Raw genomic sequence first — 13,634 nt, 5'->3', positions numbered from 1 at the left:
CACTCGGGATGGGAATACACTGGCTGTGATTGACTTCACTGATGCTCTGCATACAAACGTGTTTGAGGGAGATGTTTGAAAGGAAATAGCCATGTGACTTTGGGTCTTATAGAACGGTGTGTGGGTCTGGATCCCGTCTTCTGTGAAGGGTGGGAAACCCTATTATGAGGAATGGTGGATGTTACTTGTGTTTTCAAACTTGTTTTAGTTATAGAGACCCTTTCTTAAATGCAGTCTGAAGCGGAACCCTCCCTAGAGTGTAACACAGACTGAATGTGGAGCTGTGCTGGTTGGAGCAGGGATGGGGCCTGAAGCCCTCCACCTGCCCAGTCTCCTTCTCTGTCCTCTTTGGTCCCAGTGAAGAACCCTAGGGCTCCTGGGAATGCAGTGAGAAAGTCATGCAATGGGCTAGGTCTCACCTCCCTCCAACCCCTAGAGGGTGCTTGGATATTACCACTCAAAACTGGAACCGTCTGTGGGGGCAGCAGCCCTATCAGCCTTGTTCATGATATGATATGTCCTTATTTCTAACGCAGCGTCCAGTATGTACTGGGCACTCAATGAGTTATGTATTTAGTGATGAATGACTAGGAAGGAGGTGGGTCCATTCAGGGTGGGAAGACCTATTATGAGGAATGTGATGGATGTTACTGGAAGGCTTGGAGCAGGTGCCGGGACTGTTCTAAGTGCTGTACATGTCCGACGTCTTTGAATCCTCTTGGCTGTCCTAGGAGGTAGGTTCAGTTACTGTCACTCTCTGGCAGATGAGTCACAGGAGATGAATGAGCTTGCCCACGGCTGCACAGCTGGGAAGTGGCAGAGCTGGGACAGGGATCTAGGTGGTCTGGCCCCAGGGACCTTATACTTTACCACCATACTGGGCCAGCTCTACTCTGTGAGCCCATGTGACAGGCTTCACACACTTTCCTTCTTTGCATCCTGTGGACACACAGGACATGGCAGACTGGGACTTCCAACTTAGGTCTGTGTGACACCAAAGGTTGTGCTCTAAAGGACAAGCATGTAAACTAATAGTAGGAATTTGTTAAAAATGTTCTTAAAAAGCAGATTTTAAGGTTAGAGGATCAGGAGTATAGAAATTGGTTCTAATCTCCCCACTAAGTGAAGACTGTTATGATTGCCTGGAATCATTGTCAGTATCTGTGGAGCCATCAGCGAAAGATTCCAGGGTAGCCCTGTAGTTTCATTGAGTATGCTGGAGTTCTTTACCAGTGTGTGGTTTGGGAATGGTATGTGGTGGAAGAGGAATCAAGGAAATCAGCACAGCCCTACTGTTTCCTTCTTGTGACAGTTGAGTGAGCTGTTGAGACGAGGGCAGCTCCTGCCATTGACACCAGGACTATCCAAAGCTCATTGACACTGAGTCCTTCGGTTTTTGCCAATTCCATGCACACACCATGGAAGTGGCTCCAGCAGAGGCTGCTATGGCAGGCTATGCTCTTTCTTGGAACCCGGTGTCGTTGCTGAATCAGGGGCTGCTATGCACAGAGTATGGAACCTGGGGTTGCCCTTGTGTTAAACAAGAGCTAATTGAATCACAGCCTAGGACCCCCTCCATGCTGAAACCCCTAGGTGTGGCATGTGATGCAGAGGGCCTCACACTGACTAGCATTGCCCTTCTGCCATTCTCGTCACATGACAGCTCACGTCTTTGTTACTGAGTCATGTCACTTTCTTCTGTGAGAGGTTTTGACTCACAGGTCTTCTCGGTCATGGGAGCAGACACTTAAGGACTGCTTATTTATCTCTAAAATAACTGCTTAAATACTTGGTCATTTTGAATTATAAACAGCATGGTGCATGATTGAGTGCAAGTTCAAAGTGGTATAAACAACTATTAATAGATACATGAGGCTCCTTCCTCAACAGTGGTTTCCAAGAATTGAAGTTTAGAGCAAATGACAGATTCATCCCATAGTACGAGGAGGCCCGGCTACCTTTAGAGGATGGCTTGATGCCTTGTTACTCAGCTGGTGGTGGCCATGAATGCAAAATGTCCTTTAATAGCACTGGGATAAACAAGGCTTCCCTGGTGCTGCTGAAAACATTTGTCTGTGTCTGTTTTTTGTTGCTCATAATCCCACCACCCAGAGAAACCACTGTGTGTGTGTGTGTGTGTGCGCGCGCGTGTATGTGTGTGTGCGCATGCTTGCGCTTGTATGGAAGTTGTGTATAAATTGGGCCAAATGAATATTCAGGGGTGTGTGGGGGCTTAAGGATATGTATCCTGGGACTGCTTGTGAATGTGCATGTGTAGGTATGGAGTGTGTAGGAGTTGTGTTTTGGAGGTGAGGATATATATGTGCACTTGACAGTGTGATGGAGTTTTGTGTGTATTTGAGATATAATTCACATACCATAAAACTCACCATTTTAAAGTATACAATTCTGTGGTTTTTAGTATAGTCACAGGTCGTGCAACCATCACCACTAATTCCAGAACATTTCCATCACCCCAAAAAGGAGCCCTGTGTTAGCAGTCACTCCTCATTCTTCCCCAGCTCTGTCCCCCATCCCCTGGCAACCACCGATCTACTTTTCGTCTCCATGGGTTTGCCTATTTGGACATTCCGTATAAATGGAATTAGAACTGTGGCCTTTTGTGTCTGGCTTCTATGACTTAGCATGTTTTTAAGATTCATCTGTACTGTGGCATGTATTAGTACTATTTTTAGGGATGAGTCATATGCCTTTGTAAGGCTAGACTTTGTATTTATCCATTCATCAGTTGATGGACATTTAGGTGGTTTTTGGTTTTAGCTATTATGATAGTGCAGCTGTGCCAACATTTGTGTACAAGTTTTTGTGTAAACTTTATGTTTTCAGAGGTAACTACTTTTAAAGTTTTGGTTATATCCTCTCAAGTATTTTCTTTGTGAATGTATATATGTTTATTACTTTTGCAAATGTGGATCATAGTATACACATTGTTGTGTAGCATGCTTCCCCCTACTTGGCCATATATCAGGGGAGGTTTCTTTCCAGTTGGTTTTTATTTTAGCCCATCCTCCCTGGGTAGAGCGTCTTCAACACTCCAGGTCTTCACTCTGCAGGTCCCTATCACTGTTCAGTCCATCGTCATTCAGTCTCTAAATAAAACGCTCACCCGACGGGAAGACACTAATGTGCTGCAGCCGGCTCTCGTCAACGCTGGACACTTTAGCCTTTGCATGAATGTTGTTCTTGAGGTAGGTGCCAAATTTGGCTTTGAGAGCTTGTCTGTGGCAGATTTAAGCCTCCTGTTGCGTTGGGGTAACTGGACGCCCTCCGAGGACGCTCTGCTCAGCCTATGGTGTGGCTTTTCTTGGCTCAGCTGCCTGCTTATCTTCCTGCTGTCTCATCAAAGGACACCTCTTGTCTCCACAAACTTGGCGACTTGCTGGAATACATCAAAATATTTTTGTTGTTGCTGTTTTTGTTTTAACATGTTTCCTCTGCAGAGATAGGCTTATTACATTCTGCTTGGACCAGCTTATGTGGAACTTCTGTAATTGGGCAGAGTGGCTCAGATGACCCTGTCTGCTAGGGGTGGTGCTGAGGGAACACCTCTCATAATCCAACTGGACAGCAGAGCAAGGCTTCAACACATGGAGAAACGGGAAAGATTTGCTATCTATGGGTGTTTTCAGTTATTCATACAGCTTCTGAAATGTAATGGAACAGGTATATTTAGAGTATCATTTTGTTTTTAGGTAAAGTACAGCCTCACATACACAGATGCAGGTGAAGTCACCAAAGCTGATCTCTCATTCCTTCTGGGGACAGTTAGCAGTGTAGTGGTCCCACTGCAGCAAAAGTTTGAAATTCATTTTCTTCAGGTAAGGTTGATCAATTTGGCATAAGTATTTAATTGCCAAGTTAAAAAGAAATAATGACTTCTCAGTGGATAAAACTGAATTTCTAAGTATTGCATCCAAGCCTTTGTAGTGAACAGAGGGCTTTGTGTAGCCTGTGCATTTGTAATGAAACCAAGCATTCTCCTTGTATCTTTTTTCCTTTTAGGAAAAGATTCCCTTCCACATTAGCTTGTTCTTTTACAGTATGATGTACTCCTACACCTGGCAGATGTATTTATAGTTCTGAGTAGGGAGGGAGAAATTCTTTTATTGGTTGGTAATTCCAGATTTTATTATGAAAGAAGCATTTTTCTCCCTGCCATTTCCTTATTAAAATGAGAATTATTTGGGGGCATTTCTGCATTGTCTTTCAGGAAAATACCAAGCCAGTCCCTCTCAGTGGAAACCCTGGTTATGTCGTGGGGCTCCCATTAGCTGCTGGATTCCAGCCTCATAAGGGATATCCTTTTTGGTTCTGTAGAGGGTGGATTTATTCCTCTCTCCATGTGCGTGGGCTGCACTGCTCTTTATCGCTGAGGCTCCCCTGGGTTGCTTGTGGGAAGGAGAGAGCAGTCCAGGCCGAACTTCCTGCAGGCGGCTCTGGTGGGCGGCCAGTCTGGCTACACAGCAGGTGGGCTGGGGGGAGACTGGCAGTTGGGGGTGAGACACCACGTCCTGGGAAAATATCAGTGTTTTTTTTTTTTTTTAAATCTCCTTTTTTTTTTTCAGCCTGCCATTAAGCCACAAAATATGTCAGTGTTTTACAACGAAAATCTTGAGAGAGAAAAGTCGACATTTAAACGTTTTTAATTTCACATTTAAACAGACACTCCTAAACAGATTAAGTGATTTTGAAAATTTAGAATTTCGAAGGGCCAGTTTCTGAGAATTTTTCTTCTGAGAATCCATTTATTAAGGAAAATAGAACTGTTTTTTTGCCTGCTCCTGGGAAATAGCTGTCAAAATCCCAGCGGCCCAGAAAAAGTGTATTTGGGTCTCCCTCATGTCACACAAGTGACACTGTCTTCTTACCTGAGAACCAGGTGCTCTAGCACTAGGCAGTTGTCCCTTAACTGTCTGTGAATGTCTGGGATTATTCAGACCACAAATAGATACGGACAGCTTACTATTCTTCACAGCACAACTGAGCAAGACTGCTTAGCACTAGAGGGGGTCCGGACCCCAGTATTATTTGGTTACACTATGCAATCTGGCTGTAAACTAAGGTAAAAGAATCACTTGTTTCTATTTGAACTTGTGCTGATCAGAAAACAAAGCATTCTCACTTTTCCCCATTTTAATCAAATCTCTGCATCAGCTGATGAGCTCACATGAAAGCCACATATAGTATATCATCATGCATGAATAGTAGCAAAACTGTTACAATCATTTTTGTTATTAAATATGGCAAAGCAAAAATTTCAAGGCTTTGTATGTTTCTTTTTCTTTTTTTAAGAGATGGTGTCTCGCTCTGTCTCCTAGGCTGGAGTACAGTGGCGCCATTATAGCTCACTGCAGCCCTGACCTCCTGGGCTCAAGGGATCCCGCCTCAGTCTCCCAAGTAGTTGGGACTACAGGCATGCACCACCACACCAGGCCTTTTTTTTTTTTTTTTGAGATGAAGTCTTGCTCTGTCACCCAGTCTGGAGTGCAGTGGTATAATTTCAACTCACTGCAACCTCTGCCTCTGGGTTCAAGCAATTCTCCTGCCTCAGCCTCCTGAGTAGCTGGGACTACAGGCATGTGCCAACATGCCCAGCTAAATTTTGTATTTTTAGTAGAGACAGGGTTTTACCATGGTGGCCAGGCTGGTCTCAAACTCCTGACCTCAGGTGATCTGCCTGCCTTGGCCTCCCAAGGTGCTGGGATTACAGGTGTGAGCCACCATGCCTGGCCTAATATTTTTGAATTTTTTTTTTTTTTTTTTGTAGAGACAGAGTCTCACTATGTTGCCCAGGCTGATGTTGAATTCCTGGGCTCAAGCGATCTCCCATCTCAGCCTCCTAAAGTTCTGGGATTACAGATGTGAGCCACTGTGCCTGGCCCGTATGTTTCATTTTTAAGGTTGTTTAGCATCTGAGTTCACAGCAAAAATATTTCCCCTGAGAATATTTCCTATGTTTCTCAATTTTAATATACACAGCACATCAAAACCAGTGAGAGGAAGCCTGAATATGATCTGTTTTTATCTTATCAAATATGTACATAATGTAAAATACCAAACAGCTCTGCATGGCTTGTTATAAAAATAGTTCTTACCCTCATTTGCCCCACCTTGGAGGCAACCACTTTCAACTCTTGTAGCTGTTTTTTTCAAATTCTACCCCCAAATCTTGAAATAACCTGCATATAATGCTACTTCTTGATTTTTTTGGTTTTATGAATTTTTTACTGAGTTTCCATTAAGGAAGACAAAGGTTTGGCTCTTTCCCCTTCATCCCCTACCTCATGACCCGCACACTTCCCACATCTTCCCAGGGTCATTGGATCATTATTTTGGTTAGACCAATATTTACCATTTACTTATATTATTTTTTGAGACAGGGTCTCCCCCTGTTGCCTAGGCTGGAGTGCAGTGGCGTGATCAGGCTCACTGCAGCCTCGGCCTACAGGCTCAAGCAGTCCTCCTGCTTCAGCCTCCTAATAGCTGGGACCACATGTGGGTGCCATCACACCTGGCTAATTTTTAAAATTTTAGTAGAGACGGTATCCCTTTGTTTCCCAGGCTGGTCTCGAACTCCTGGGCTCAAGTGCTCCTCCTGCTTCAGCCTCCCAACATGTTGGGATTACAGGTGTGAGCCACCACATCCAGCCACCATTTACATTATTAGTTCTGATCCATTTAGACCAGCATTTCTCAAAGGGAGAGGGTTCCATGGAATACATTTCCACAAGACATCGGTAGGGGTAGGTCTATGGTCCAATATGTTTGGGAAACACCAAATTAAAGTTAAAACAATGGTTCCTTCCTGTATTACTCATCAGAGCCTTTAATAGGCAAATGTGCCTCAGGAGGGACATGGGGATGTGGAGGTTCAATGCTTCCCCAACTTTGGCCATGAAACCCTTCTTTTTTTTTTTTTTTTCGAGACGGAGTCTTGCTCTGTTGCCCAGGCTGGAGTGCAGTGGCGCAATCTCAGCTCACTGCAAGCTCCGCCTCCCGGGTTCACGCCATTCTCCTGCCTCAGCCTCTCCGAGTAGCTGGGACTACAGGCGCCAGCTACCACGCCCAGCTAATTTTTTTGTATTTTTAGTAGAGACGGGGTTTCACCATGAAACCCTTCTTGTACAGATCTTCAGTGGAACACAGTTTGGGAAACATTGTTTTAGACTCATCATCTCGCAGGTCAAGATTTTGCAAAGTTAGAGACTCTTTAGCTTCTGTCAGATAATCCCTCTTTTGGAGAGCGAGAAGATAATGAAACTGGGAAGGAATGAAACTGCTAGTGGGGCTGGGAGCGGTGGCTCACGCCTGTAATCCCAGCACTTTGGGAGGCCGATGTGGGCAGATCACCTGAGGTCGGGAGTTTGAGACCAGCCTGGCCAACATGGTGAAACCCCGTCTCTACTGAAAATACAAAAAAATTAGCCAGGCATGGTGGTGGGCGCCTGTAGTCCCAGCTACTCAGGAGGCTGAGGCAGGGGAATCACTTGAACCTGGGAGGCAGTGGTTGCAGTGAGCCAAGATTGCCTCATTGTACTCCAGGCTGGGCAACAGAGCAAACTCTATCTCAAAACAAAACAAAACAAAAAACCAAAAATCAAAAATTAAAAAACAAAAAACTGCTGGTGGGCTGGGTGTGGTGGCTCACTCCTGTAGTCCCAGCACTCTGGGAGGATTGCATGAGCCCAGGAGTTTGAGGCTGCAGGGAGCTATGATGGTGCCACTGCACTGCAGCTTGGGCATCAGAGTGAGACCTTATTTCAAAAATAAATAAATAAAGGGAAGGAAAGGAAGAAGAAAATAAAGAAAAACTGCTGGTGGATGAACAACCACTCAAGCCTCATTCAGTTGACTTCTTTTTCCTTTACCAAGACTGACTGGAGCTCTCCCGTGTCAGCTCGTAGCACAGAAGGTGAAGAGCCTGCTGTGGGGCCAGGGCTTCCCAGATTACGTGGCCCCTTTTGGAAATTCCCAGGCCCAGGACATGCTGGACTGGGTGCCCATCCACTTCTTCACCCAGTCATTCAACAGGAAGGTAAAGGGGAGAAGGTACAGGTTCCATGCTAGCGGTCTTTCTCTTCCAGGTGGTGTGATGAAGGCAGCCGGGGAAGCCAGCTGTTAAGGAGGCAGGATGGCCCTGAGTGGGAGCGCCGGCTGAATCTTGAATACTGATTTTTGCCCCTTGTTAGCAATGTTGCCTCTGGCCAGCAGTTTTATGGCTTTGAGCCTCTGTTTTCATCTGTGAAATGGGAACGCTAGTCATAGTGAGTGAATGGCCTCATGGGGCATTGAGAGGGTTAAGTGAGGTAACATGTGGCCCTAGGCATGGTGCCTAGTGGTCCATAAATGGGAACCACTGTGATCCTCATCCTGTTGCTACCATCATTGTGATTGTTGGTGTCCCCCGAGCCCTCTCCAGGCATCTCATGACACAATAGACGAATGTTGAGTCTTGTATCAAAAGACTGAGACTTCCTTCCATGCATGTGGCTGTCCCACCCATTGTCCCCTGGTCTACACAGGCAGCCCACACCTGAGAGTTTTCACTGCCACAGTTCCTCACAGAGTTGAATGGAAGTTGACAATCCTACAGATAGGTTCCCGGTCACATGTGATGCTTCTGCCCACCTTTTTCTTTTGTCTTAGCAGTCAGTGTGTGGGCCGGCCCTGGCCCAGAGGCGTGCTCTCCATCTTAGCCTGTAATTGCCCAGCTTGTTCTTGTCACGCTTTCTTCAGACCTCTCATTATCCTCGCCGAATATTTCTAGCATGGGCATAACGGGGGTGAGGACTGCTCATTTCTCTGATCCACCCTCCCACCGAGGCCAGCAGAGACCCGGGATTACTCAGTCCCTGCCGTTCCACTGCGAAGTCTTGGCTCAACTCTCCCACCAGAACCAGGCACATTGCTTCTGGCTTCTTGGCCATGGGTGAAGACATGCAGTTATTACTCCTCTTCAGAAGGGAAGACACGAGTTGGGAGGAGGGGCAGCAGTGCGCACATGGCACCGTCAGGGTCTGTGCTGATCCTGGGTGCTCAGAGGGCCTGCAGCAGCGGGTTTTGTACCAACTCTGCCGGCAACCCAGGTAGAGGCAGGCACGAGCACCTGCTAAACTCAGTTTCCACCAGCTGCATGCTGCATTGTCTCCTAAGAACAGGATATTTGAGAGGATTGTTCAGCCCGCGCGGTTTTTAAAGGCAGTTTCAAGCTAAGGAATTCCATCAGTGCTTTTTTCGCAGCCACCAAATTTAGCAGGCCTGTGAGGTTTTCATATCCTGAAGAGATGTATTTTAAAGCTTTTTTTAATGAAAAAATGTCAGACATACACAAAAGTAGAATAGTACCATGGAGTCCCCACGTACCCAGCCTGCAGCTTCAACAGTTACCACATTTGCCAACTGGAGAGACTGCCAAGCCAGGAAAAAGCCATGGAAGGCCCACGGCCCCTTTTTTCCTTGGGTCAGAGGCCTTAGAGTCGGCTGCCAAAGCAGCCAACCAAAGGGGCAGCTCAGCTCCTTCATGGCACCAGCAGTGTTCCTGATGCAGATGAAGAGTTGATGTCTTTGACAATATACGGACACTGCCTGGATACCCAGATGCCACATCTTAATTGCCAATTGATGAAATTAGATAAGTGAGAAGAAAGCACTTAAATTTCCCCTCAGAGCATTTTAACATTGACATGCAATCAGGTTTTATTTGTCTGCTAATAATTATTTCTCCCCCTCCATCCCTCCTACCAGTTTCTTTCCTGAAGTCTGTGAGGCAGGTATAAACAGGTAGATGAAGTTAGAGCAGTTATGGCCCTAAAGGGTCCACAGTTGGGTATCGGCACTACCGCAGTTTCAGGTGATGTCGGCCTTTTTAGAAATAGAAGGAGATGGAAAAATTACGCTTCAGCTGTTAAAAATATTTTTGGGTCATTTACTTTAAAACATGTACATTCTCTAAGCTGTTTTTATCTGAACTTGTAGAGTCTATTCATTTTCTTGTTCAGAACATTTTGTAATATGTGAAACCTTTTATAATTAAAATTCTGAACTGCAGATTAAGTCTGACTTGCAGTTGTGTAAGATTCTAATGGATTAACAGCATTTTGTTTTGCAGGATTCCTGCCAGCTCCCAGGGGCTTTGGTTATAGAAGTGAAGTGGACTAAATACGGATCCCTACTGAATCCACAGGCCAAAATAGTCAATGTAACTGCAAATCTAATTTCATCCTCCTTTCCTGAGGTAGGCCTAACCTAGTTTAAAGCCATAGGTTAAGACAGAAGTCCAGACACAACTCAAGTGTGGTAGGTGACAGGTATTACTTTGTGAAAAAGATTATAATTTAAACGATGGGGGTTCATAAAATATTTCAGCAGTCATTCTTAGAAACACTGACGATGGTTCTGTTTATATTAGCATTCTGGTTTAGATTGGATCTTTAAAATTCTCATGAAAATTATGATATTCATGTGTTAATCAGACACCCTGGTAAAATTGTTTCTCTCATCCAAGTTAATAGACAATTAGTGCTCCAGGACCTATCAGATTCATGAACTGACAGTAGTTGAGTGAAGAAGAGAACGAAAAGTGTCTCATTGTTGTCATTCTGGGAGCACACTGGAGGGTGGGCCTTGCATCTCTCTGTTTGTTACAGGCCAACTCAGGAAATGAAAGGACGATTCTTATTTCCACTGCGGTTACGTTTGTGGATGTGTCTGCACCTGCAGAGGCAGGCTTCAGAGCTCCGCCAGCCATCAATGCCAGGCTGCCCTTTAACTTCTTCTTCCCGTTTGTTTGACGTAAGTGAGGAAACTACGCCTCTCCTCTGAGGTCATCCCCTTTAGAAAGTGTGCACGTGGGGCTAGAAGTCCCTAGGGGACACTGCATTTTATACTTTTTGAGGGTCTCGCTTTGTCGCCCAGGCTGGAGTGCAGTGATGTGATCATGGCTCACTGCAGCCTTGACCTCCTGGGCTCAAGCGATCCTCCCACCTCAGCCTCCTAATAGCTGGGACTACAGGTGCACACCACAACACCTGGCTAATTTTAATATATTTTGTAGAGATGGGGTCTTGCTGTGTTGACCAGGCTGGTCTCAAACTCCTGGGCTCAGGTGCTCCTCCTGCCTCGGCCTCTGAAAGTGCTGAGATTACAGGTGTGAGCCACCGTGCCTGGCCTTATTATACTTCTAACCTTTGAGATTGCCTCCAAACCAGCACACTGCCCTTCTCCACTCCCTTCCCGCCTTTTTTCCTTTTGGAAATGTTATTCTGTCTGACTTGTGAATGGGGAATATGCTTAACACATAGGTCATAGACAGAACCCAAAAAGTCTTTGGGGAGATGGTAAAGAAAATGAACAGGACTTGAAGCAGCAGAGGCACAGGAGATTTGGCCAGTTCATTCATCCTCTGCTTTGAGTTATTTTAAAAATACTCAGTTCAGGTTTTTTCCTTTTTGGGTCCGGTTGAAATGAGTACAAGAAATAGCAAAATATTTATTAGATAAAATCATGCGAGAAGAGTACACAGCCTTACAAGGGGATCTTCCCCCAAATACCATGTTAATTATAGTGGAGTCTTGGGTCTAATTGCCATTTCTACACCAAGCACTGTAGCTAGCTTGCTCTCTGACTGGCAGGCTGGTATGAGTGCCACAGAGGAAAGAATACAGTAGGAGGGTCCAGGGGAAAGAGAGGTTTATTTTATACAGTAATTGTACAGTAATTGAGGAAAAATGTTGTCAGGTGGCAGAACGCAATGGAGCCACCTAGAAGCTGGCTGATGCAGCTGGGGCACACAGAGGAGGGGCCTGGGTACCCCTTTTGGGGAAACCGAGACAAGGGAAGCTATTTAGAACAGCTTGAAAATAAGAGACTTTTCTAGAATGGGGTGGCAGCTAAAGTAGCTTCTTTTTCTTTCTTTCAGAATGCTCAGATGCATCAGTTCCTTAACATACATGTGAAATTTGAAAACTGTACATTCGGTGAGATTAAATTTTATATACAACTAGCAATTGTCCAGCTTTGTTGCTCATTTTCAAGCAAGGCTAAAGTGTTCAACATGAGAAAATGTGATACATTTGATACAGTGCGGGGTGGGAATTGATGGGCAGCTCTTGGTGGTACTGGACTTCCACAGGGCTGTGTCCACCCAGAATCCATGCTGGCAGGAGGGAGGCAGAGGCATCAAACCAAACCTCTCACCAGGCAGCCCAGGAGGGGCAGCTGTTCCTCTTGTGACAGCACAGGCCCATGAGGCAGTGTCTTCTCTTTGAGGGGAGCTGGTCCGAGTCTAGTTCACTTCCCCAACAAGTCCATGCTGTCGCAATAGCTTGTTAAGTCTTTCAATTTCTTGTTCCTATTGCAAAAGCAGACAAACACTGGAATTTACTTTGAGCCTCGCCAGGAATGTGACAATCATTCAGTGAGCCCCAGGCACAGGACCACAGAGATGAATGAAAGCTACACTGTCTGTGGCATTCAGTCTGCTGAGGAGACTGCTAAAATCAGATAGGCTCCACTAAGCAGCAGTGACAGCAGTGAGAAGACAAAGGTGGGGGACGTGGCAGAGCCCTGGGATGTGGGGGTGGGCACAGCTTCAGGGAGGATGTGACTCCTGGGCTGGATCTGAAAGGACAAGGCAGACTCAGCCCAGGGAAGGGCGCTCTAGGCACATGAGCAGTGCTGTGCTGCAAGCGGGTGCTGCAGCAGAGGCCAGCTTCCCAGATGTTTTTTTTTTTTTGCGACAGAGTTTTGCTCTTGTTGCTCAGGCTGGAGTGCAATGGCGCGATCTTGGCTCACCGCAACCTCCGCCTCCCAGGTTCAAGTGATTCTCCTGCCTCAGCCTCCTGAGTAGCTAGGATTGCAGGCATGTGCCACCACGCCCGGCTAATTTTTTATTTTTAGTAGAGACAGGGTTTCTCCATGTTGGTCAGGCTGGTCTCGAACTCTGGACCTCAGGTGATCCACCTGCCTTGGCCTCCCAAAGTGCTGGGATTACAGGCATGAGCCACCACGCCCGGTACCCAGATGTGTCGTCTTACCTTCTCAGAGCAGCTGAACTCAAGGTGTTGAATCTTGGCGGCCAATTGTACATTCATCTGTTTTAACCTTAAGAGTTGCCGTTCTGAACGTGTCTTAACCGAGATGATAATCCCTGAAATAAAATTGGGGGTCTCAGTGATACTGGTTTCTAACTTAACCACTCAGGAAAAAAATCTGTATTCTTACACCTGTATAGAGTTTGGAGGAGTGGTGACAGACACGCGAGACAGTCATCACTTTAGGGCATCAGAACTGGGAGGTCAGGGTTTCGTGTCTGAGTTACTTAGTACCCAGTTATGCAGTATCTCTCTTTAGCTGGCATGGCTGAGAAATCCTTAAAAATAATCACTGACAAGATGAGCATTAGGCTTCTTAACCTAGAACCTGTTCACAATCATATGGGTGCATAGCAGCGGTGTTCATAGATGCCACGAAAGCACAGGCTGGGAAATGCCCCCTTTCCCTATAACAGGCATCTTCCGTAGGAACTGAAAGGCTTTTTTTCTTTCCTTTGACAAGAGTCCAGTTTTTTTTTGTTTTTTGTTTTTTTGAGAGGGGGTCTCGCTCTGTCACCCAGG

The 13,634-nt window shown here is 45.8% G+C and overlaps 2 protein-coding genes across 14 annotated transcripts in view; one reads left to right on the top strand and one right to left on the bottom strand.

Annotated features, from left to right (window-relative positions):
• TCTN1 (tectonic family member 1) overlaps positions 1-13,634 on the top strand; it is a 37,511-nt gene that overhangs the window by 23,311 nt on the left and 566 nt on the right. For 2 of the 11 annotated variants that reach the window (XM_032168688.2, XM_058425176.1), the window contains exons 8-15: positions 3,075-3,209; positions 3,714-3,839; positions 4,232-4,317; positions 4,943-5,083; positions 7,894-8,056; positions 10,115-10,255; positions 10,668-10,812; positions 11,939-12,022. In XM_032168688.2, the coding sequence (XP_032024579.1) occupies positions 3,075-3,209; positions 3,714-3,839; positions 4,232-4,317; positions 4,943-5,083; positions 7,894-8,056; positions 10,115-10,255; positions 10,668-10,811 (936 nt within the window). In that variant the 3' untranslated portion in view covers position 10,812; positions 11,939-12,022. Of the gene's footprint in view, positions 1-3,074; positions 3,210-3,713; positions 3,840-4,231; positions 4,318-4,942; positions 5,084-7,893; positions 8,071-10,114; positions 10,256-10,667; positions 10,813-11,938; positions 12,023-12,385; positions 12,566-13,634 lie in introns of those variants that run through there. The other 9 variants (XR_009208945.1, XR_009208946.1, XM_032168689.2 and 6 more) reach the window with 9 other exon arrangements.
• HVCN1 (hydrogen voltage gated channel 1) overlaps positions 12,122-13,634 on the bottom strand; it is a 40,493-nt gene continuing 38,980 nt past the window's right edge. For all 3 annotated transcript variants that reach the window (XM_058425178.1, XM_058425179.1, XM_032168697.2), the window contains 2 exons: positions 13,056-13,168; positions 12,122-12,370 (listed from right to left, as the gene is read on the bottom strand). In XM_058425178.1, coding sequence (XP_058281161.1) covers positions 12,305-12,370; positions 13,056-13,168 — 179 coding nt within the window. In that variant the 3' untranslated portion in view covers positions 12,122-12,304. The remainder of the gene's footprint in view (positions 12,371-13,055; positions 13,169-13,634) is intronic.

This window comes from Hylobates moloch, unplaced genomic scaffold, assembly GCF_009828535.3.
Source record: "Hylobates moloch isolate HMO894 unplaced genomic scaffold, HMol_V3 SCAFFOLD_12, whole genome shotgun sequence".
Lineage (NCBI taxonomy): Eukaryota > Metazoa > Chordata > Mammalia > Primates > Hylobatidae > Hylobates > Hylobates moloch.
This window is presented reverse-complemented; position numbering and strand designations above follow the sequence as displayed.